This window comes from Vitis riparia, chromosome 15 (assembly GCF_004353265.1).
Source record: "Vitis riparia cultivar Riparia Gloire de Montpellier isolate 1030 chromosome 15, EGFV_Vit.rip_1.0, whole genome shotgun sequence".
NCBI classification, from domain to species: Eukaryota; Viridiplantae; Streptophyta; class Magnoliopsida; order Vitales; family Vitaceae; genus Vitis; species Vitis riparia.
Genome location: NC_048445.1, coordinates 9,456,252 through 9,478,370, shown reverse-complemented (window position 1 = coordinate 9,478,370; position 22,119 = coordinate 9,456,252). Strand labels below are relative to the sequence as shown.

At 33.2% G+C, this 22,119-nt stretch overlaps 2 protein-coding genes across 5 annotated transcripts; one reads left to right on the top strand and one right to left on the bottom strand.

The window, feature by feature from the left end:
• The first annotated feature begins 1,599 nt into the window (after nt 1-1,599).
• On the top strand, nt 1,600-3,246 carry LOC117931569 (nucleoside diphosphate kinase B). Its single transcript, XM_034852548.1, has 4 exons — nt 1,600-1,712; nt 2,018-2,066; nt 2,569-2,800; nt 2,880-3,246. The coding sequence occupies exons 1-4, from the start codon at nt 1,662-1,664 to the stop codon at nt 2,992-2,994; spliced, it is 447 nt and encodes a 148-aa protein (XP_034708439.1). The 5' UTR covers nt 1,600-1,661; the 3' UTR covers nt 2,995-3,246.
• A 421-nt stretch (nt 3,247-3,667) lies between these two features.
• Nucleotides 3,668-18,870, bottom strand: LOC117931567 (ELMO domain-containing protein A-like). Of its 4 annotated transcripts, none has more exons than XM_034852545.1 (9): nt 18,450-18,870; nt 16,572-16,681; nt 14,004-14,072; nt 13,688-13,803; nt 13,549-13,558; nt 9,870-9,990; nt 5,551-5,598; nt 5,174-5,268; nt 3,668-4,420 (listed from the first exon to the last, which is right to left on the bottom strand). In XM_034852545.1, the coding sequence occupies exons 1-9, from the start codon at nt 18,535-18,537 to the stop codon at nt 4,319-4,321; spliced, it is 759 nt and encodes a 252-aa protein (XP_034708436.1). In that variant the 5' UTR covers nt 18,538-18,870; the 3' UTR covers nt 3,668-4,318. The 4 variants fall into 4 exon arrangements, with proteins under 4 accessions (XP_034708436.1, XP_034708435.1, XP_034708437.1 ...); XM_034852544.1 differs by having other exon boundaries at nt 13,549-13,603; nt 18,450-18,867; XM_034852546.1 differs by lacking the exon at nt 18,450-18,870 and adding an exon at nt 18,003-18,340 and having other exon boundaries at nt 13,549-13,603.
• Between the last annotated feature and the right edge of the window lie 3,249 nt (nt 18,871-22,119).

The window sequence follows — 22,119 nt, the reverse complement described above, 5'->3', positions numbered from 1 at the left end:
TCTGCATCCATGTCTCACACAGATGAGCCAAGCCAAAGCGCCTAACCCAAAACAACTGCAAGCTCCTTTGCCCCTTAAGCCATCCCCTCCACCCCAGAAGCCACTGCAGTCCCCATCATCCCAAACTTGGCCTATTTCCAACTGTCCGTACGCACTTTTCATATGACAATTTTAAAAGAAGTAAAATAAAAATATTTAAAAATTGAAAAAAAAAATTTCCAAACAATAAACATTTGAGATAAGAGAAGTTCACATGGATTAAAAACAAAAACATTTAGAAAAAATATTAATTTAATAAAAAAAATAGTACAATGCAAGCATTATTCTCCTTCCTTATACACCTATTAACATAAGATGCTTTTTAATGTATGATTTTATAAATTTTAAAAAAAAAATTATTATCACTGAAAAGAGAAGAAAAAAAGTATAAAAATAAAAAATAAAAATAAAAATCATTGGATCAGCAATTAGAAAGTATTGATTTTGCAAATATGGAGGCTTGGCAAAATTTTCACTTAAATATTATAGACCTTGAAAAGGTCAAAAAAAAAATAGCAACAAATTCCACATCATACCAAAAAAAAGAAATTGATTAAAAAAAAAAAAAAAAGGAAAAATCCAAAGAATTTGAAACAAAGTTAATAAAACCACCATAGACTTCTTTTTGCACACAAAAAGTTTTCTACTTAAATATTAGTCAATTATGAATTAAAAAGAAAAAAGAAAAAAGAAAAAAACAAACAAAATGAAAAATAAAATTTATTAAAATTAATTATAAATGAATTTAGTGGATGGTGATGATACAAAGAATATATTAATAGTAGTTTGAAATAGTAGTTCATTAATTCTCCAACACTTTATAAAATAAATTATGGCCTTTTTAAAAATCATTTTTTGATTTTTGTAAAACAAAAGTGGGTTTGAAAGTCTAAATTTTTTTTTAACATATTTTTAAATATATTTTAAAAATAATTTTTATATCTAATATTTTATTTTTAATTATTCTATACATTTGTATAATCTTTCTTGAAACAATTTTCAAAAAATAAGTAAAAATAATATAAAATAATTAAAAATATTATCTAAAAACATCATATTTTAAATAAAAAATTATTCTAGAAAATAATTATTAAACTAAACTTAAATCTCAAGGTATTAATGTAAATAATAATAATAATAATAATAATAATAATAACAACAACAACAAAAATAAATAAAAAAATAAAATTAGAAAAATCATAAGAGTGAGTCACAAATTCAACGCAATCATCAAAGTTAATGACACATAACCTCAAAGAAAAATTCAAGATCCAGATTCAATTACTCAAAAATCAAAAATTATTTTCTGATTATTAATTATAATTTTATTATAAATCATTTGAAAAATATAACGCACTGTTAAGAAAAAAAAAAAGTGGGGGATCCAAGTTTGAAAATAAATAGAAATTATTCCTAAAAATTATATATGACCCGAAACCTGTAATCGGGTAGGGTCAAACCCGTACAAAAGGAATATTCTTGGGAGCTAGGGTTAGGGTTTGGTTTGAAGATGCTTCCATACGTGTGTATATATAGAGGGGGCTTTCCTCTCAACATCACAACACTTCCTTGAGGGCAGAAACTGAGAGAAGAGTTTGTAAGGCTTGAGAATAGGAGAAAAGATGGAACAAACCTTCATCATGATCAAGCCCGACGGCGTCCAGAGGAACCTGGTTTGCTTCTTTCTACTAAGATTTCTGCTTTACAGTCTTTTTGCTCTGTCTGGTTGGTCAGAAAGCTAGCAAGAAAATAGAACCCTTTTCGCTGTCTAGTCTAGTGTGCCAACTGTTGGGTTTGTTTTGGTTTTTATTGAATTGGGTCTTTGAGTTTTGGGAAACCCGTTACTGGAAAACATGAATTCTGGCTTTTTCATGTGTTTTCTTGGCAGCCAAACAGGAGGCTCTTGTTTTGTTTTTGGTATATCCTTTCTATAAGAGGAGCCCAATTTTATTGAAGATTTGGATTTTTTGTATTTCAGGTCGGTGAGATCATTGGCAGATTTGAGAAGAAGGGTTTCTCTTTGAAAGGTAGAGTTTCTGTTTTTTTTTTTTTCTTCCGATTAATAACTCTTTTGAGTTTTTTCTTTTTGGGTTGTGGCTCCTCTGCAATTATTGCTGTGCTACAGTGTCGTGAGATGACCAATAAGATCTTACCATGATAGCATAATGGGGGCCCATTCGTACGTGGGGTTTTTGTGTTTTTCGATTAGATCTCTTTGTATGGAATGATTAAAAATGATTCACTTTGAATTCTTTGAATGAACTCAATGATGGAGAGGAACTCCTGAAAATCTTTATGATAAAGGGATTCATAAGACCATATTTGGTAGGCGGGAATAGGAGATAAGGTAGAAGAGAAAATCAAATTCCTCATGGGAGTGGGATTTGGGTTGATTTTCCATTCTCAATTCCATTGTCCCAACGGGCAGCTGAATTTATATATGTATGTATATATGATAGCACCCATGACCCATGAGATCATTTGTATTGATGGTGACATAAGTTAGTGGGAATGAATTCTCTTTGAAAGGATTGAAGCTTTTGAGCGTGGAACGTGGTTTTGCCGAGAAGCACTATGAGGACCTGTCCTCAAAGCCATTCTTCAATGGGTTGGTTGAGTACATCATTTCTGGCCCAGTTGTTGCCATGATTTGGGAGGGCAAGAATGTTGTTACCACTGGTAGGAAGATTATTGGAGCTACAAACCCATCTGACTCTGCTCCTGGCACCATCCGTGGTGACTTTGCTGTTGACATTGGCAGGAATGTATCAATTTTATTTTATTTTGCACCCTGGGTGCTCCTTTAGAAAAGCATTTAAATTGGTGTTTTGATTATACAGGAATGTGATTCATGGGAGTGACTCAGTGGGGAGTGCACGGAAGGAGATAGCACTGTGGTTCCCAGAAGGCCCTGTTGCCTGGAGCAGCAGCCTTAACCACTGGATCTATGAGTAAAAGTTCAATATTTTTGTGTGGGTTGAGCATTTAGTAGCAGCCAGCCACCCCCTTAGTTATTTATGTGGTTTGCGAGTCTTGTTTACTTTAAATTAAGCAACTTCTAAGTTTTGACTTGTTTCAGGTTGATTATAATCGGATCCTTAGAGGATCTGTTTCCCAAGTTAATGTTGTTATGCCTCAGGCACTTTAATTAACATAATTGGTATAATTCAGAGAGTGCTGCTGATCTATATGATTAGCATCTTATCATGGAGTGATATTATTTTTTATGACCATACCTAGCTGAGTTGTTCAGCTAGAGGCTTGATGCCTAAATTTGCCGTCACTAGGATTGAGAATTTTTAACCTTCTACTATTTTTTTATGCAACAAACAAGGATTCCCTTGCTTTAATCCGAGCAAAAGAAGGAAAGGTGGTGGACAGGTGCTAACAAGGCGAACTAGGCGATCAAGAAGAATATCGGGTACCATTGTGAGAGGTGATTTTTGTGATTCCCTTGCTTTAATTAGGCGATCAAGAAGAATATCGGATACCATTGTAAGAGGTGATTTTTGTGATTCTTTAAAATTCAAAGGATTTTAGAATGCATGCGGGCGTGATGGATAATGATATTGATATTGCCCATTTATGTCTGAAGACTAAAAAAAAAAGGATGTTCCAGTCAATATAGTGGCAGCTAATACAAAGTATTGATCATTTCTTGCCAAAAATCTTTAAAACAAGTGTTCCAAAACTTACAATACACCATCACTTGTACTTCCGATGATCCGTACTTAAATGGGGCTGAGCTTTCCAGTCCACTGCAATAATCCCTGCAGGCTGCAACTATATTGAAAAGTAATTCCAAAGAGGCTACCAACCACGATTTAAAAATGGAAGAGAAGCAATTTTTATTTGGCAAACCACGAGATTCGCAAGACCTCCAGCTGCAACCACCGTCATCACAACTGAATGTTACACCCCCTACTAATACACCAAACTACATTCACTTGCAGTGTGTGAGTCAGACATTATGTTCCCATGTCACAAATTAACTCCTGCTTTGGAAACCAGAAAGCAATCACACTGGGAATTACTGGTCTCAGCCTTAACAAACTTGCCAAACTCAAGCCCCCCTCCTTTTCGGAGAAGAAAGAAAATGGGAATATAGGCCAGCCGATATGGCTCTTAGCAAAGTTTATCATTGAGGAGAAACACCATCTAGTTAAAAACATCAAAGAGAAGAGGAACAGAGACCAATAAAAGAGATCGCAGTTCAATTATGGCATATGCATTTCCCTGTTGCAAGCCGTTTTGTTCTCAACTTCTACAAACTGTTATACTATCGGGTAAGAAGGCTATATGAGGGCAAGTCTTCAAGGCGTGATACATCCTCAAGCAGAAGCTCCCTTTCCAGCTGGCGCCTTGTGGATTTCATCACTGTCTGCAAGGAAAATGAGGGTAACATGTGAAAAACTACCAGTAAACAAAAACAATGTGGAGAAAGAATGTCTCTCATAATTAAATGACTCAAAGATCAGTCAGGACATCAGTTTCCAGGTCTTACACAGGTTCTTCTGTAACAAGCCAAACATTTTTAAGTTGGTTGATCACAGGGCCATGAAGGTATTTAGGGCATTCTAAAGTTCATTTTAATTCCATTTTTCTGGATGATTTCATCAGGAATAGTATTTACCTACATAAACACTGCCAAAAAATTAATAGAACCATTTTCAGTGGCTTTTCCTCTGTGTACTTTAAAATTGTTCCCAATCAGCAACTTCAGAGGCTTCTTAATTGAATTGTGAATCCGAATCTTCATTGTTACCAGGTGGATCTTTTCAGTTACAAGCAACAATATGCTTAACTTGATGCCTTCTCCTTCTATTCAAATGCATTTCTTGCAACGCACACTTGTCCAGTTTATGTTTTGTGCATGTGCACCACAAGGGAGGGTAGAAGAATAGGAAATGTCATTCCAACATCAAAGATTGAACCATAGACTTCATTATATGAGCTTTAATCGCAAATCCAGTCATGAGTTCAAAGTTTTCAGGTTTGGTTGTGGGACTCACATGCATTAGAAAGTGTACCATTGATGCATGGACTAAACGGAGAAACCATAGGGAGTATATTAAGTTTTTTTCCTGTATCAGTTTTGTATCTCTTTATGAGCTTTCTGATTGAAGAAACGTACATTGAAGTCCATGTATGATGCATGCATGGCAAGCCATTGATTATCCATCAACTTGAAGGTGATGCAATAAAGAAGGTCAAATGCTGACTCGTTTTCTGTCAGGCAAACAAAAATAATGTCAATTCACATACAAATATTTAGAACAGTTCATCAAGATACAATTAGATAGAAAAAGAGCAGTTGGCTTGGACATCAGATTGATGGGCTTCCATGTGTTCTAATATCTAACATAAATAAACTACCAAATTTCCTAAGCTTTAGACATGCAGGAGTACATTTCATGCTCGGGGAGGTATTTTTCCTCCCATTGTATCCAAGTGAAATCTATAAATATAAAATAATGTGATCATGTTAACTCAAGAATGGCTGAAAATTACCAGAAAGAAACTTCAAGAAAATTGCTCCTGCCATCGATCGTGGCTTGACTGTAGAATTAAGCCCATTGTTAAATGATGAAAAGCATCCAAATTCAAAACATAATATTTTTCATCATATCAAATCCCAATTCAAACTACTAGAGGATATGATAAATATGATTTGTGTAATGCAATTACTAATTCTTAATACAGTTGCAAGATCATTAATGGTAAAAAAAAATAGTTAAATTAATAGTACAATTTTTAATATTTTTCTCTCAGCAAATTAAAGGACCTCGGTAACAACTTGGAAGAGAACCGGGTACACAAAAGTGGACAGCAAAAAGAAAACAAAAAATATAATATTGGGGGGTTTAATTAATAATATGAATTTTCCTATTTTTCCCAACAATCCTAATCAGATCCATAAAAACAATTCTAATCACCTTTTATTTGGTCCTCCTATTTACTTATTTATAACAATAGATCCGTTATTTCTAATAGGAGGAAAGGAAAACAAGAAAAAGAACATAGCACAAGGCAATAATTTCACAGAGGGCACCCAAAAGAAACAGTAAAAGGAAAGACCTAGGAAAGAGAACTCATTGCATAAACACAGATTTATTATTTTTTCCTTATTATTTTGTTTTTAATATGTCTAACAAACCTGGTGTGAATTTGGAGAGAGGAATCGTTTCGTAAAGTAGACACTAAGAGAGAAAATTGGATATTGACTAAATTAATTATATAAATCCATATAAATTTCACTATTTGTGGTTTATACCTAAACTCTTCATCAGCCACTTGATTTTATTCAACTTCTTTTGCATAGTAGAAGCTTTTAAGGGTGAGCTGAACATAAGGTTGCAAGGGCAAGCAATTAGAAGGGGTGTTGAGGATGTCATGGTTTGGCAGGTGTCAAAGGGAGGCATTTTTATAGTTAAATCCTTTTATTCATCCCCAGCAATTTGAAAACTGAAGGTGTTCCCTTCAGGCATTCCCCAAGAGGGTTATCTTTGTTAATTGGGAAGCTTTGTGGGGAAGAATTCTAAATCTAGATCAGCTAAAAAGGAGGGGTTGGTGTTTACTGAGCAAGTGTTATTTATGTAGAGGAGAGGAGGAATCAGCAAATCATATCCTCCTTCACTGCCCCAAAGCAATCACACTTTGAAAGCTTATTTTTGCTCTCATTGGTGTTCGGTGGGTGATGCCATCTTCAGTTAATGATGCCCTTCTTAGCTAGCATGGAGCTTTTGTAGGGAAGGAAAAGAAGCAAGCATGGAGGGCAACTACTTTGTGTTTATTTCATATACCTTATGGAAAGAGAGAAATCGAAAAGCCTTTGAGAATCCCAAAATGGCAGACCAAACAATTATACAATCCTTTATGTACACATTCTCAGATTGGGTCAAGGTGCATTTAGGTTTTAACTCATTGTAATTATTTGATTTTATTGTTTGACTGGGTTGTAAGTGAGGCAAGGGTGTTGTTTTTTATCCATCCCTCGTCTTTTTTGGCTTTAGGTGCCTTGTATACATCGTGTATACTTTTGTGCACCCTTTGTTAGGCACTTTTAATACAACTGTTTTTACCTACCCAAAAAAAAACGGTGAGCTGAAACATAAGAAACAAACATATCACATAGCTACACCTAATGATTTTTCAATAATCCATACTCTTAATTTGCTTCTATCAAATGATGGGTTCAATCATAATCTGTAATGTTCTTGGTTGAAGCCTTCTACCACTCCTTAGTTTGAGGAAGAAGAGAGTCTTTCCTCTCAAGGGAATATGGCTCCTTAGTCTAAGGAAGAAAAGAGTCTTTCCCCTCAAGGGAATTTGGAATTCCTAGGCACCCATAGAGGAGCAATTCTTTGCATGAGAAGCAACATGGGATTGAATTTTAATGATTGATTAGCCCAAAAGGAATGGTTGAACAATGTCGAATCAATGCTATAAGTGCAAAGTTGAGGAAGAATTGGTTTATCATTTGCTATTTCATTGCCCTAAAGCAAGTATCCTATGAGAACTTGTTTTCTCCCAATTTGTTGTGCCATGGGTGATGCACTCTATAGTAATAGGGAATCTATTGAATTGACATAGATCTTTTGTAGGAAAGAAATGGAAAACAGGCTTGGAGGACCACCCCTTTGTGTTTGTTTTGGACACTATGGAAAGAAAGAAATAGAAGGTCTTTGAAGATTTGGATTAGTTAAAACAAATAATTAAATTTTCATTTTTAAGGACGTCTTTGGAATGGGTCAAACTGCACATAGATGACCATTCTTTGTCAATGATAGATTTTATTAATTGGCTTAGGTCAAAGACTCAAAGTAACGAGAGGGAACCTGTTTTTTGTTACTCTCTTCTCCCCATGCATCCCTTTTTGGGCGTCAAATGTATACATTGTGTGTACCTTGCTACGCCATTTGCTTAGGGGTCATTAATATATATTCGCTAAAAAGCCATTGAAAAATGATGGGTTTACATGAGCATGGCATGGTACATTGAACATATAATTGACAACCACATACTTCCTCAACAAAGAAACACAAATACCATTCCAAAATAAGAACTCATTTAAATTCAAATAGATACTCTATCTTATGTGTTTTTCCTATAGGCAAGCACTTGAGTAGGCTTTTTAGGATTGAAGAATGTTTTTGAGGGATATTTTGACATCTTCCTTCATAATAATGATACCTACATGATAAACAAGGTCATTTCTTTGTAACCATAACATCAACATTTTTTTTTTTTTTTGATAAGTAAAGGATATTCATTCAAAAGGCACAGCGCCACAAGGTATACAGGGAGTATACAAGGTATACAGGGAGTATACAAGGCAGCTAAGGCCTCAAAAAACAACAACAAAAGAAATCACCTCCCTTTAAATGGAAGCTATCCACTCTAGGAAACCTATAAGGGAGAACGCCTCCTCACCTACATACAATTTAGCCCAACTCCACATATTACAAACAAAAAAATTCTTTAACTTCTGCACATTCAACACACCTCCCCTAAAAGCTAATCTATTCCTCTCCTTCCATACCGTCCAAAAAATACACAACGGAATGGTGTCCCAAATCTTTTTCCTTTTCTTTCCCACAAACGAGCCCCTCCAACTAGTTAAGACCTCCTTTACACTTTCTGGAAAAACCCATTTCACATCAACTAAACCAAAAACAATATCCCATAGAGCTCTAACCACTGTACAATGTATAAGGATATGATTTACACTTTCTTCCTCACAACCACACAGGAAGCAGCGATTTGGAAGTTGAAGCCCTCTTCTTTGAAGTCTATCCAAAGTGAGCACCTTCCCCCATGTCGCCTCCCATGCAAAAAAAGCAACTTTAGTTGGCACCCTTGCCACCCAAATACTCCTAGAAGGAAAACCTGTATCAGCAGACCTCGCCAACAAGCTATAAGCTTCCTTGACCCTAAACTGACCTCTTTTTCCTTTCCTCCACAAGACTGAATCTTCCTCCAGAGAGGGCTTGTGACCCCTCAATATATGTAGAAAATCCCCAACCAACTCCATCTCCCAATCATTGAAATCCCGCAAAAAATTTAGATTCCAATTTCCTTGCCCCGAATTTTGATCCCACATTTCCTCAACCGTTGCATTCCTTTGAACCGTCATACCAAAGAGATGAGGAAAACATTGGGACAGCGCTGACTCTATACACCACACATCTGTCCAAAATCTGATCGTGTTGCCCTTCCCTGCTCTGAAAGTCATGTTATTCCAACACCAATCTGATTCTTTCCAAATCTCTTTCCAAACCCCTACTCCCACTGCCCCATTAGCCTTCTTTGGCCTCCACCCAAAATCCTCCTGCCCATACTTCACCTTGATCACTTGTTTCCAAAGATTATCTTTGTCACAAGCAAATCTCCATATCCACTTGCCAAGCAGAGCTTTGTTCAACATAGCTAACTTCCTAAGGCCTAGCCCACCTTTATCCTTGTCTGTGCATACCACCTCCCAATTTACCAAATGAATTTTCCCCTCCATATTTTCCCCTCCCCACAAGAAGTACCTTTGCACTTTCTCAAACATCAACATATTTAAAATAACATCTATGGACTCGTTTCATAAGGACACAGAACACAATGGAATAACCTGATCTCCATTGGAGATCCAAGCAAATGTTATTCAATACGTACCAATATGCAATGTTGAAAGCAAGAATTTCAAGAAGGAACTATATAGGTTTCATCAAGTGCAAAAAAGCAAATGGCAGAGATTTGAGTTCCCTTCAGATAGAGTAGTGTTGAGAATGCAGAAATTTAATGCCAAATCTAAATATCAAGTGAAGAAAAGAATTACAAACCTGCTTCTAGATCAAGCATCTGAATAAGCATGAACGTGATGTTAACACCAGCTACAGCAAAGGGGTATTCCCACAAGGCTCGATCACCTTCCTGCTTTCGGAGAAGATCCTGGAAGGATTTCTGGATGAAAAGGGTTTTAATTGTTACAGAGAACACATGACAAGTAGAAGAGAGAATTTATCTTCACTACCAAAAAAGATGTTTACTAGCAAAAAAAAACTTGTAACATTTTGGCAGTTGATTTTTCTAGCAAGCTTAAACAGAACCGAATCACACTTCTTTTCTTTTCCCTTTTTTTTTTTCTTTTTTTTTTTGATAAGTAGAACCAAATCACACTTATTCCAACATGCAAATCAAGTTGAATACATTTCAAAGAGCGAGTGTTCTACAATATAAGATATGGAATATGGAAGTAACATATTCATAAAGGAGCAATATTGTTATGTATATATGGGTTTTTCTGAATGTTTCTTTGCCTGTATACATTATATTATTGCGTCAAATAAATTCAACTTAGTTGAAGCTATGGCTATTCTCTTTCAAAAAAGAGCATAAACTAATTGATATTATTGTAGATTGGTATTATGTTGTGCAGCGTATTACACACTGCATACTTGTCATTTATAACTCGTTATCACGACATCTGAGTCCTAAGTCGTGCACATCAAAGGTTAGAGATCACTAAAAGTAAAGGAGAACTCAAATCAAATAGCAAGCCCAGATTCCATGACACCCCTTACCGACCACCCCAAACTAAGGAAGAAAAAATCCTCAAGAAGAAGTCCTTAACAAACTTAAAAGAAGGCTCCACTCTTAGCCAAACTATCCACTCCATGGTTAGTGGTCCCCAACTTTCATATAAAGGAGCAACCAGAACCTGACAGAAGATCAATGTATGCTCCCACCAAGAAGTTAATACCTCCAGTACCCTTTCCCATCCCATGATGCCATGATAAAATAATAGTTGAACCACCCTCCTCATCAAGTTTTCAACATTGAACACACTGCTTCTGTCAAGCCCTCCAAAAGACCAAAGTCTTAAGACCCCAATCCATTAAAATGATGCTGAGCAGAGTACTAGCAAACTCCTTGAGCAATCCAACGAGATGTTTGGTTTAGATGCTATTCCACAAGTTGTCATTGGACCTCTTCTTATCCTATGAAATTTTGCCATTATTCTCAGGCAAACCACTTGAAGATTGTCTAGCAAAACAAAGTAACACACTACACACCACTCTTCCCCCTAAGGTTCTCCTTCTAATGTTGTTTGGTCACATACTGGAGCATTTTGAAACAAAAGACTTTTGGGGTCAAGAGGCTCTTTCCAGAAAAGTTGGGGAGTTGGGTTTGAGTTGCTTCAGCAACAGAGAATGCAGAAAAGAAAGTTACAAATATGTCAAAAGGGCTCTTAGAGACATTAATCATGCTACTAGATTTAGATGGGTTGAAATCATCAATCTTGCATATGAACACATAGAAATCAAACGCTGAACCCATCCTAGAACCATAAGGCAAATGAAGTTTGTCTCGCACAGGAAACTCCTTAACCATAAAATGCTAGTAACCTAAATACATGTGTGGTTACTTCATTAGAAACCATTAAGCATTTCTATTCCATGATGTTAGACATAGCATTTCCATCTCCATTCCATGATGTTAGGCATAGCAAATATGTGTTGACCTGCATAACCTATTTAATAAACAAATTGTTTTTGGGGCAACCTCTATAAGACGAATTTGATCTAAATTGACTTATTTAATAATCATATTGATTAACCTTTTTATAACCATAACCTATTTAATCCACATTTAGCTGATTTAAATTTTGGTTTTTGAATAAATAGGTTAATTGAGTCATAAACATATCAGGTTGGGAGGTTAATCACATTGACTCAACATCCTAATGGATGGGATGCCAACTTTCCAATCAGATGGCATCTGTGCCTCTAGAAGGCCATTACATAGGTGTTCTAGATCTTCTCTTGCCTTCACATTTTCCCTTATGGAGTGGAATGCAGCATGTACAATGTGAATAACCCTATTTTGATTTAAAATTAGCTATCATTTTAATTATTTTTGGGGCTTACATATCAAATAGAAATTAAAAGAGAAGGCAAGTACAAACTTTACAAATTCTGCAAAAGAAAGTAGGTTAAGAGTAAGAAACTCTGGGTGGATGATGGATGGAAAAAAGAGACAGATATGTCAAGTTATACTGGAGGTTTCTATACACTCTGGGCAGGTTTTTTTGTTAGAGATTTTCACTTATCACTAACATTGATCAATTTATCATTTTAAAGTTAAGCTTCAGTTTTTATATTTTTAAATCAAGGAATAGAAAAATGATAGAAAAAGGTTTTTGACATTTCAAAATCAGAAACCATTGTCTTTTTAATATAGTAGTATAGATAAATTCATCTCTCATGTTAATTTCTTTTCTTTCTTTTTTTTTTGTTAACAAAAAAAATGCCACATACTGCAAAATGTGAGGAAAAGGAATAAACACACATATAAAGTTAAACAATACCGCAAAAAACACTGACCTATGTAAAGCATTAAGCAGCATATGGTTTACTAGAAAATGGGAGTGTTGGCCAATACAATTATTGATTAAGTCAGTTTATCCATCTATCAATGATATTTCATCTAGATGTTAATCACCACATAATGCATATATATACATTGAAACAGAGGAAACAAGAATACATCTTAGCAAATTCTTAAAACTTAAATTGGCACATCCTAGTTTACTCTTAATAATTTTAAATATAATTATAGCAACCAATTCTCATATAAGGTCAAGGCCTTTGCTTGGTTAATGGCATACAAAAAGGTAAATACCAATGACATGCTACAGTTGAGAAGACCTTTCAAATCCCTCACTACCAATTGGTGCATCTTATGTATGGGGAATGGAGGGATGATTGACCATCTCTTCCTACACTGTTCAATAAATTCAGGGCTTAACAGAATCTATTCAAACAAGCTAGGCTGGATTGGGTGCAGCCTAAGAGTATACGCAACATGATGACCATTTCATATAGGGATTTGGGGAGCTCCATCAAAGGCAAGATCCTTTGGAAAATGGCTTGTCTCACTTTATTTTGAATCATGTGGTGTGAGAGAAATCTTAGGATCTTTGAGGATAAGTGGGGAATGTCAGAGATATTGTGAGATCTACTTCACTTCTATTCCTCTTTTGGAGCCTCTTGTACCGACTACTTTAAAGGCATTCCTCTCAATTTCATTCAACTCAATTGGCATTCAATGTGCAGACCAAAAGGGTTGGATTAGCAATGAGGAGCTTAGCTCGGGTTTGAGAAAATGATCTTTGTAAATTATTTTTTTCTTTTTGACAGGTGATTTTTGTACATTATTATGCGGTCTATCCCATTTTGTATAGATCTCCTTGTATAGTGGAGGAGTTTAATTATGCCTTGATCAGTTTTATGTATTTGCGGGGAGGATTCTTCAGCCTTCTCATTAACTCTTTATCCACAATAAATACATCTCTTGTTTCTGATTAAAAGGAAAAATTACAGCAACTGATTTCACAAGAGAGCATCATCAGTTATACCATATTCCCAAACATCAAATAGTCCAATGAGACAAAACATAAGCATTCAGTTTATTTGCTTTATTTTCCATCGAGTGAGAAAGGGAGGGAACAGGGCATACCGGATAATTCCTAGCAAAGAACAATAAATTCTCCAATGATATAAAACCACCACCCCTACCAGAAAGGTAAGAATTAGGAAACAGAAAATCTAAAGTACTAACATTAAAAGAGCTCAACATAAAGGAAACACTGGCATACCTAAAATCTGTGGATGGATCTTTTCCTTGCCAACCCATTTCTTTCCACTGCTCAGATATTAAATCACGGAGTTCTTCCTCAGGAAATGAAGCATTCCACAAAGCCCTTAAGGCTTCCTACAATTGCACAGCAATCATAAATAAAATTGATGAAATGGAGCATTTACACTAAAACAAGTGATGTGAATAAATGGATGCATGACAGTCACTAAAAAGGTCAAGGGCCATAAGGATGAAATCTACAAACCATGCATTTTATCTGCATAAATTTGGTGCCAGTGCCAAAGAGCACAATCAATCTAAAGAAAGAAAGGTACCTGGTGTTCAGGGATTGAACTGTCATAGGACACTTCTATACGGCTCTGTAGCCTCTGCAAGCATTCCTCCTGACAACACCAAAGCCAAGGAACAGATTATGGATTTTTGTGGTATTATTTGCAACTTACAGAAAACAAAACAAGACAGAACTGAAAGTGAGTTGAGAAGCACAATTTTCCTGGCTTTATTGGTAACTACTCCTTATAAGGTACCAGTTACAAAGCAATTTGAATATCCAGTCTCAAGCATGATGAAAGATACTATAGAATGATAAACAAGTGAGTTGGGGTTTTTCTTTGTATTTAGTTTTCTAAAATTGGGTGCTTTCTCTTTTGTTCAGTTTTTGTTTTTGTGGGAAGGACCTCTCATCCTTCTCTTGTTTCTTCTCTTTCTCTTGTATCTCTTCCTTCTCTTGTATCTTTTCTTCTTTTAATATATTTTTCTTCATTTCTAATCAAAAAATAAATAAATAAATAAATAAATTTTAAAAGAATAATAATTAAATAAATTTCTCATGAAAAGAAATCCTAGAGCATACATATAGGTGCATAGGAACTTCCTTATTATCAAGATAAATAACCATTTTTTATCAGAGAAATAATTGTCACACTTCTTATAAACATTTACACTGGTACTGTGAAGGAAACAACGAGGATAGAGAAACAATAAACAGAAGAAAATGGAGGAGAAAAATATCAGGTTTTTAAAAGAAAGATAGAAGGAACGTTTTTCCATTTTCTTCATAGTTTCAAAGATTCAAATAGAAACTTGGAGTTTCTGAATAGTTCAACAAACATGGCCAGCCTAACAGTTAAAAGAAAAAATTGCACAGATAGACTATTCACCTTCGAAGAAAGAAAACTTTTGGGAAGAAAGAAAACTTTTGGGAAGAAAGAAAAAATTTAAATATAAAAATATAAATAAATAAATAAATAAATAAAAGAAGAAGAAGAGATAGATTACTCACCTTGTATTTCTTTTGCATTTCTTTATCTTTCTTTTATATTTCTTTATCTTTAATTTAATACATTTGTTGTTTTTGATAAAAGAAAAAACAAAAATTCACCTTGGAGCGAGGAAAACTTTTGGGAAGCAAAAAGTGGAAAAAATTAAATAAAATTATAATTATAATTAAAAAAAAAAAAAGGAGGAGTAAAATTTAAAAGAAGAAGAAGAAGAGGAAGAAAAAGAAGAAGTACCAACTTATAAAACTGGGGCCTGATCCACATGGATGCCAAATGCATAAAACCTACCAAAGTGGACCCAAAATGATGGGATGAGACTTCCTGGTTCAGGTTCTTTTAAAAATGTGATGCCTTAAACTATATCAGGAAACAGTATTTTTATTTTAATAAGATCAGTTTCTACCTACCAGGAACCTTTCTGCCACAGTAATGATCATATTTCAATCATCAGTTCCCTACTGCTGCAAAGCTTTTAGTTCTGAAAGTGATTAGTTTCGATAAACTAAAGCTGGATCACACAGGTGACAGAGATGCTGTAGACGTAAAAGACTGAAACATTTTTTATAAGAAATATTTAAAGGAGTGCTTAACTTTTGATAAGCAACCAAACCCTTCAAGAAATTGCAGGCAAGGGATTTGCTTATTTCGCTGAAATGGGTTATGCTCCAGTGGTACTTCTTCAGAGGAGCACATTATTTTTATTTTTTTAAGAGAGTGAATATATTAATTCAGAGGAGCACATTATGAGAGTGCCACAATCTGGATCTTTGGATATTAATTATGGTAGGAAAAAATGGCCCTAAAGAGGAAGGCAGCTGAACTATATATAGCAGTCTTGTTGACCAGGGAAACAAAGCAAAATAAACTTGCCTAGTCACCACAGCCAAAACCAAGAACCATGAGGAGGCTTGACTAGTCACTTTCTTCAATGTAGACCATCAGAAGATCTAATTCTGCTGATATAGTGGTTGACGGTTCTAAATTGATAAACCAGTTCATATTTTCTGCATGGGTTAAGAAAAAATACAGCGGTGCATCAGGGAGCCCATGGTTGATAAAACAAACAAAATAGTTAATTTTAAAAAAAAAACGTCTACGGCCTACACCTTGTTGAACTGGTTTTTTTTTTTGTTTTTTTGGATGGGCCTGATTGAACTGGTTTATCCTTGAATATCCATACAACCTTGTCAATATTCATAAGTTCAGTTCATGTTGAAATTGCTGCAGACTCGTCCTAGTTTTGTTTTCAATTCAATTTGTGGTTTGATATATTTGTTCTTGCCTTTTGGTGACTCTTGTATACTCCCTGTATGCTTTGGGTTGCCTCTTTAGCGCCCTTTTTCTAATATATTCTGTGTTTATCTATCAAAAAATATATATATCTAATATTATCAAGGTACAGTCTTACATATGAATTGCTATTTTCATGCATTATTTGAACATGATTTCGGAGTTATCAGTACTTTTGAGCAATCACCAGAGAATACAAACACGATATCAAATTGGATGGATATTAAAATTCAAAGAGCATAATGAAGGACCATATGCATTTGAGTAACAAAAGTATTAAAGTGAAAATTAATCAGATCACAAGAATAACACCTGGGCAGGGGTTAAATCGAATGAGGGACGAGCATCACTCTCTCTTCTCTGTGCACAAACACAAGAAAGACCTCTACCAAGCCATGCTGCTGATCCTGCCACAACCTCAGCTGTGACAAAACAAAACTGTCAGCTAATAAAAGTGGCTGCTCTAAATCTTGAAACTAAAAAGAAACATAGTCTGACAGATAAGAACAAATAAGGCCAGATGTTTAAATAACCAATATATCTTTCTCAAGACACTACCAATGTCAAAAATTACTTACATGTTTTTCAAAATTGTCCTCACAGGTCCCAAACAACTTAATGTGAACCTCAAACAATGTCACAAAATTAACTTTACAAAGAAAACCATTCTTATGAACTATAATAACATATAAAGCCCAAATAGAAGTACAGAAAAGCGCAAAAACACTTTGGGGAGAAAAGAATAAAAAAGAAAAGATGATTTATCAGACATATTTACAGAACATTATCTGCTTTCCAGCTATTCTAGCAAGAATTATGCATAAGGGAGGAATAGCCACAAAGGATGAAAGGCAAAGGGAAAGTATTTGTCATCCATATTAGTCCCACACTTTTGAGTCTTAGGGAAAATAATGCACGACGAAAATTTACTACACATGAAAGTGATGCCTAGAAAAATTTAAGGATGACCAGAGCTGCACAAGTCCCAACAAGTAAGCTTCAATACAATTTAAGGATGCCTAGAAAAATTACTATATTTCCACACCAGTCAAAGTACAATGCACAATGACAAAATATCATATCCATAACAACTTTCAAGTGCCCAGTACCTAAACATTCACCATAAATTGAAAGTATCAATAAAAATATAAAGGAAACTTTCAAAAAAACGCCTGAGTCCATCCAAGGAACATTATCAAATATGTTGAAAAAAAAGAAACTTTCTATAATCACATTATGATGAATTGCAGCCATTTAGCTAATATGTTTCCATAAAGAAGGCTCCAAACACAATATTAATCTTTCCACATGCCCGAAACGGTGAAACTATCTCTCTCCTAATCAAACCATGTATATATACCACTTCTTTGTATCGCAGATCGGAAGTAAAGTTCATTAAATAGACAATGAACTTAGCATTTCAATCAACTGAAGTTGCTCGGTAAAAGAAAAAACAAATGGAAAATGTCATCTATGCCTTTACGCCTTGTTTGAATCTTAGAAACAACCAGGCCAACAAAAAGACGGAAAAACCAATTTCTCTTGTTAGGTCGCCGTGGAAAATAAGAAGGATAAAAAAAAATCAAGGAAATTATGGCGAAAATCCCATCATTTTCCTTTCTCACAGTTCCTGAGAACCAAACAAGACCTTAAAATATACACTCGATCGCCCAAAAGGAAAAGGGAGGGGGGAAAAAACCGAACTAGAATGAAGAAATCAGTAGCTGCAACTTGCTCACCCACCAAGACAAATTTGGATATCAGTAAACATGAAGTTATTGACAATTACGCTTATACTCAAAGCTACGCATAAATAACCTAATCTCAATCCACAGATCCAAACTCCAAGAAATTACAGAGAGAATGACAGTTTAGAGAGAGAAGAAGAGCTTTTTGTTTGAGATATAGTTTCTCTAGGAAGAGAAAGTTTCTAGAGAGAGAAAAAGTTAGAGAGAGACAGAGAGATGAGAAAAGAGGTTTGAAGATGAAACAGTAATTTACTAGAGAGCGTGTGTTTTACAGAGAGACAGAGTGAGAGGAGCAAAAGTTGGATTCTCCGATATAATTGTGTAGACGAACCAGGAAAGTTTTAAGAAAAAGAGAATTCTACAGAGAGAAAAATGAGAAGAAGGTGAAAACAGGCAAAATTGGAGAAAAATAAGAGCATTTATGGCGGAAAAAAAAGCATACCAGACGTCGAATGACAGGTGTTGCCTCTGTCGAGACCCTGAGATATCCTTCTGACAGCGACAAACGACCCTCCGCCGCGATCATCCATATCCGCTTCTCTCTCTAAATCAAAAACACCATTGCCAAAACTCCAAATCCACAGAAAGCCCTAAATGCACACAAAATCAGCGCCAAGAACCAACAGAACCGAGTCCTCCCTGAACCGCGCCGAAAAACGGACCAAAAAGGAGGCGGCAGCGGATCCAGGAGCGGTTCTTGGAAGAAGAACAAGGAATCTTGAGCGCGAGAGAAATGTGGAGGAGTAAAACTGAAGGGAGAAACGGAGAGTTAGGGTTTGTCAAGATCAGAGGCGCTTTTCTCTCTCTATAAAATGGCTGTCTCTCTCTCTCTCTCTCTCTTATCTGTGCTGTGTTGGACATGGACTATATATGTTGGTGGTGGTGTTGGTGGTGGGCAGTGGCGGTGGTGGAGGTGGTGGGCCGATTATTTTGTACGCCACGGTGGTAGCGGAGGTTTCGAAATTGGGATTTCTTGTTTCTCTTTTTTTAGGAGAATTAATAATAATAATAATAATAATAATAATATCGTTAATTGGGTTTTTTTTTTGGGGTATTTTTTTTCTTCTTTTTTTTCTTTTTTTGAAAATTATGAGTTCTTTTTAACGTGTGGATTGATGATGATGGGATTGAAATAGACATAACGTGGGCCCTTAGTTTGGGTCATGTTTTTTGAATTTCCAAATTTGATGGGTCGGATTTATGGATATGGAAAATTTTAGATTTCGGGGTTTAATATTAAAAAAATATTTTCTTACATTTGATATTATTTTTTAAAAAACAGTGAAAATTTTAAATATAATTAAACTTACTAAAAAATAAATATTTTTTAAAATTATTTAATTTTTATATTAAATAATTCAAATGATTTTAAACCAATATATAAAAATTAATTTTTAATTTTTATTTTTTTTTTCCTTTAACATTTCCCTTTTCTTTTTTTTCTTTTCCACTTTTCTCAACTCTTCTAAAACAAAAAATTTAAGTCTATGTATAACAACTATTTTCAAAACAATTTTATATTATCCAAAACAAAAAAAAATAAGAAAACAATTTTGACTATCAAAAACTGTTTTTGTTTTTTCACAAACAAAGAATGTGTTTGTTTTTTTTACTTTTTACCAAAAACAATTTGCTTTCAGATTTTAAATTGTTTGTTTTTCTATTTTTTATAACTTTTTATAAACTTTTTGTTAAATGAAAAAAACCAAAATATTTAAATTTTTTTAAATCAAAAAAACAACATGTTGATTTTTTTTTTACTTTTTAATACGTAATATAAATAAAATATTACAAAAACAAACAACTCAATATTTACCACTATTATGTACTAAAGTTTTAATTAGATTGAAAAAGTGAAAAAAAAAAAACACCACCAAAGTGTTTTCAAATAACGTATTTTGTGTTGTAAAACAATGATAAATGCAACACATATAAAATAGTAGAGATAAATTATATATTACTTTGATAATAATATATAATAAAGAGGAAGAAATCATAAAAAAAAAAAATTAAGAAAGTTGAGAAAATGAAAGACAGAGATAATGAGATAAAGTAATAAATTTATTTGTTGCTGAGGGATGATGGGAAGTCGCTTTCCAAATGACTTCCATTAATATTCTCATTGAATATTAATAGAACTTATAAATAATATTGATTAACATTTAATATAATAAATGTAACGGCATTCATTACTTCATTTATAACATTTTAATTATTTTCAATTGTATTCATTTGTCTTTTAAGGGTTATTTTAAAAATTAATTATACAAATATATAGACTAGTTAAAAATAAGACACTAAATATAAAAATTATTTTTAAAAACTTAAAAAATGGGTTAAAAATATTTCAGATACCCAATAGACTTTTATTTTGCAGAACATCATGGAGCGGTTTTAAAAACTATTATTGAAACCTATTTTTAAAAACAAATTTTGAAATTAAAAAAGACATTGGTATATTTTTTAAAAATTATTTAATTTTTATATAGAAGATAAAGTGAAATAAGTTTAAAGAAATATATAAACAAAATTTATAAAACTTTATATTTTTTATTTTTTTTATTTTCTATTTTTTTTATTTTCTATTTTTTTTATCAATTTTTTCTAAACACATAAAGGGATGATTTGATTGTTTATTCATAAGGTAAAGAAAGAGCCTTTGTGTGTGGATTCTTTGCTTTTGGATCTTAAGATTCCATCCCCAAGAAAGTTGAGAATGGATGAGAGATTTGATAACCAAATCAAACTTTAGTTGGGTGGTGCCTAATTTTAAATATATTTATTTAACTTATTTTTGAAAAAAAATCATATTTAATTCTCATATTCTTTGCCCTATGTCTTTGGAGGCACTTCCTCATGTTAGCCTAACCTTTTACCTTTTTTTTCCTTTTTTTTATTATTATTTGTTTGACCTTTCTTTCATCTCTTACTTTTCTTTATTCCTCTCTTCCTTAAAATAAAGTAAATCTATGATCTATCTTTTGCACTTTGATTCCATCATCCATTGAAAGATGAACCATTTTTAGACCCATTGGGAATAAAGCTAGTAGCATCAAACACCACAAAAAGAAAAAAATAAATCACAATATTTGAGAAAATTACCCTATTTGGAAATAATTATAATAAAAATGTTTTTATTTTGTAAAAGCAATCAAAAAAGTGATTTCAATAATATTTTAGTAATATATTATATTTTAAAATTTTACTACTTAAATTTTAAACTTTCTGAAAACTATTTTTAAAGATACGGTAAATCTATACTTTTTGTATAAGATGATATACTTCTATATAAAATAAAATAAATTGAAACAAATATTTAGGTCATGTCTGACAACTATTTTTTAAAATGGTTTTTCGCTCTCCAACAAATAAGATAAAATATAAAATGAGGTTTTATTTGAAAACTGTATTTTAAAACATTTTTTTTGTTATTCAAAACAAAAATAGGAAAAATGTGTTTAGCAATCATAAAATAAAAAATAGTTTTTCTTTTTTGTTAAAACATAAAACAAAATATTTTCAAAAAAATATCTTTTAATTGTCTTCAAAAAAAGTACAAAATATGGTGAACAATTTAAAATAAAGTACTAAAATAAAAGTTATTTTTAAAATATATATATATTCAAAATACTTCAACTCCCCAAATGTACTTTTATTCTACAAAATAGTAGAATGTATTTTTCAAAAAATATTTTCAAAGACTATTTTTCAAATATGTATTAAAACACTTTTCAAACATGGCCTTACATTTTTAAAAATAGTTTTTGGAATTTTTTAAATACTCACAATTTTAATAAAAGTGTTTTCAATAATTAAAAATGATTTTATATTTCATAAAATTACCCACAATGATTTTTATATGGAGAAAAAAAAAATCTTATTTGGGATTTAAAGATGAATATTTAAATGAATAAAAAAAATTTAGAAGTTTGTTTTGAGTTATTTCAATTAAGATTTTAGCTGTCTGAAAAAGAGTTTTTATAAAAGATTATGAAGGTATTAAGGAAAAATGGATTGTCTCAATAAAATACTATTTCCATATTTTAGAAATTACAATTTACACTTGAAATCAATTAAAATTAAATATTTCCATTACTTTTGTTTTTTAAAGT

What these genes read in the sequence shown, in the direction of transcription:
- LOC117931569 (XM_034852548.1), top strand. Translation starts at nt 1,662, where the DNA reads ATGGAACAAACCTTCATCATGATCAAGCCCGACGGCGTCCAGAGGAAC. An exon ending in GAAGGGTTTCTCTTTGAAAG is followed by an intron (nt 2,067 to 2,568) that starts GTAGAGTTTCTG and finishes TCTCTTTGAAAG; the next exon opens with GATTGAAGCTTTTGAGCGTG. An exon ending in TTTGCTGTTGACATTGGCAG is followed by an intron (nt 2,801 to 2,879) that starts GAATGTATCAAT and finishes TTGATTATACAG; the next exon opens with GAATGTGATTCATGGGAGTG.
- LOC117931567 (XM_034852544.1), bottom strand. Translation starts at nt 18,537, where the DNA reads ATGGATGATCGCGGCGGAGGGTCGTTTGTCGCTGTCAGAAGGATATCT. An exon ending in GATCCATCCACAGATTTTAG is followed by an intron (nt 13,604 to 13,687) that starts GTATGCCAGTGT and finishes CCTTTCTGGTAG; the next exon opens with GGGTGGTGGTTTTATATCAT. An exon ending in GATGCTTGATCTAGAAGCAG is followed by an intron (nt 5,599 to 9,869) that starts GTTTGTAATTCT and finishes TTAATTCTACAG; the next exon opens with TCAAGCCACGATCGATGGCA.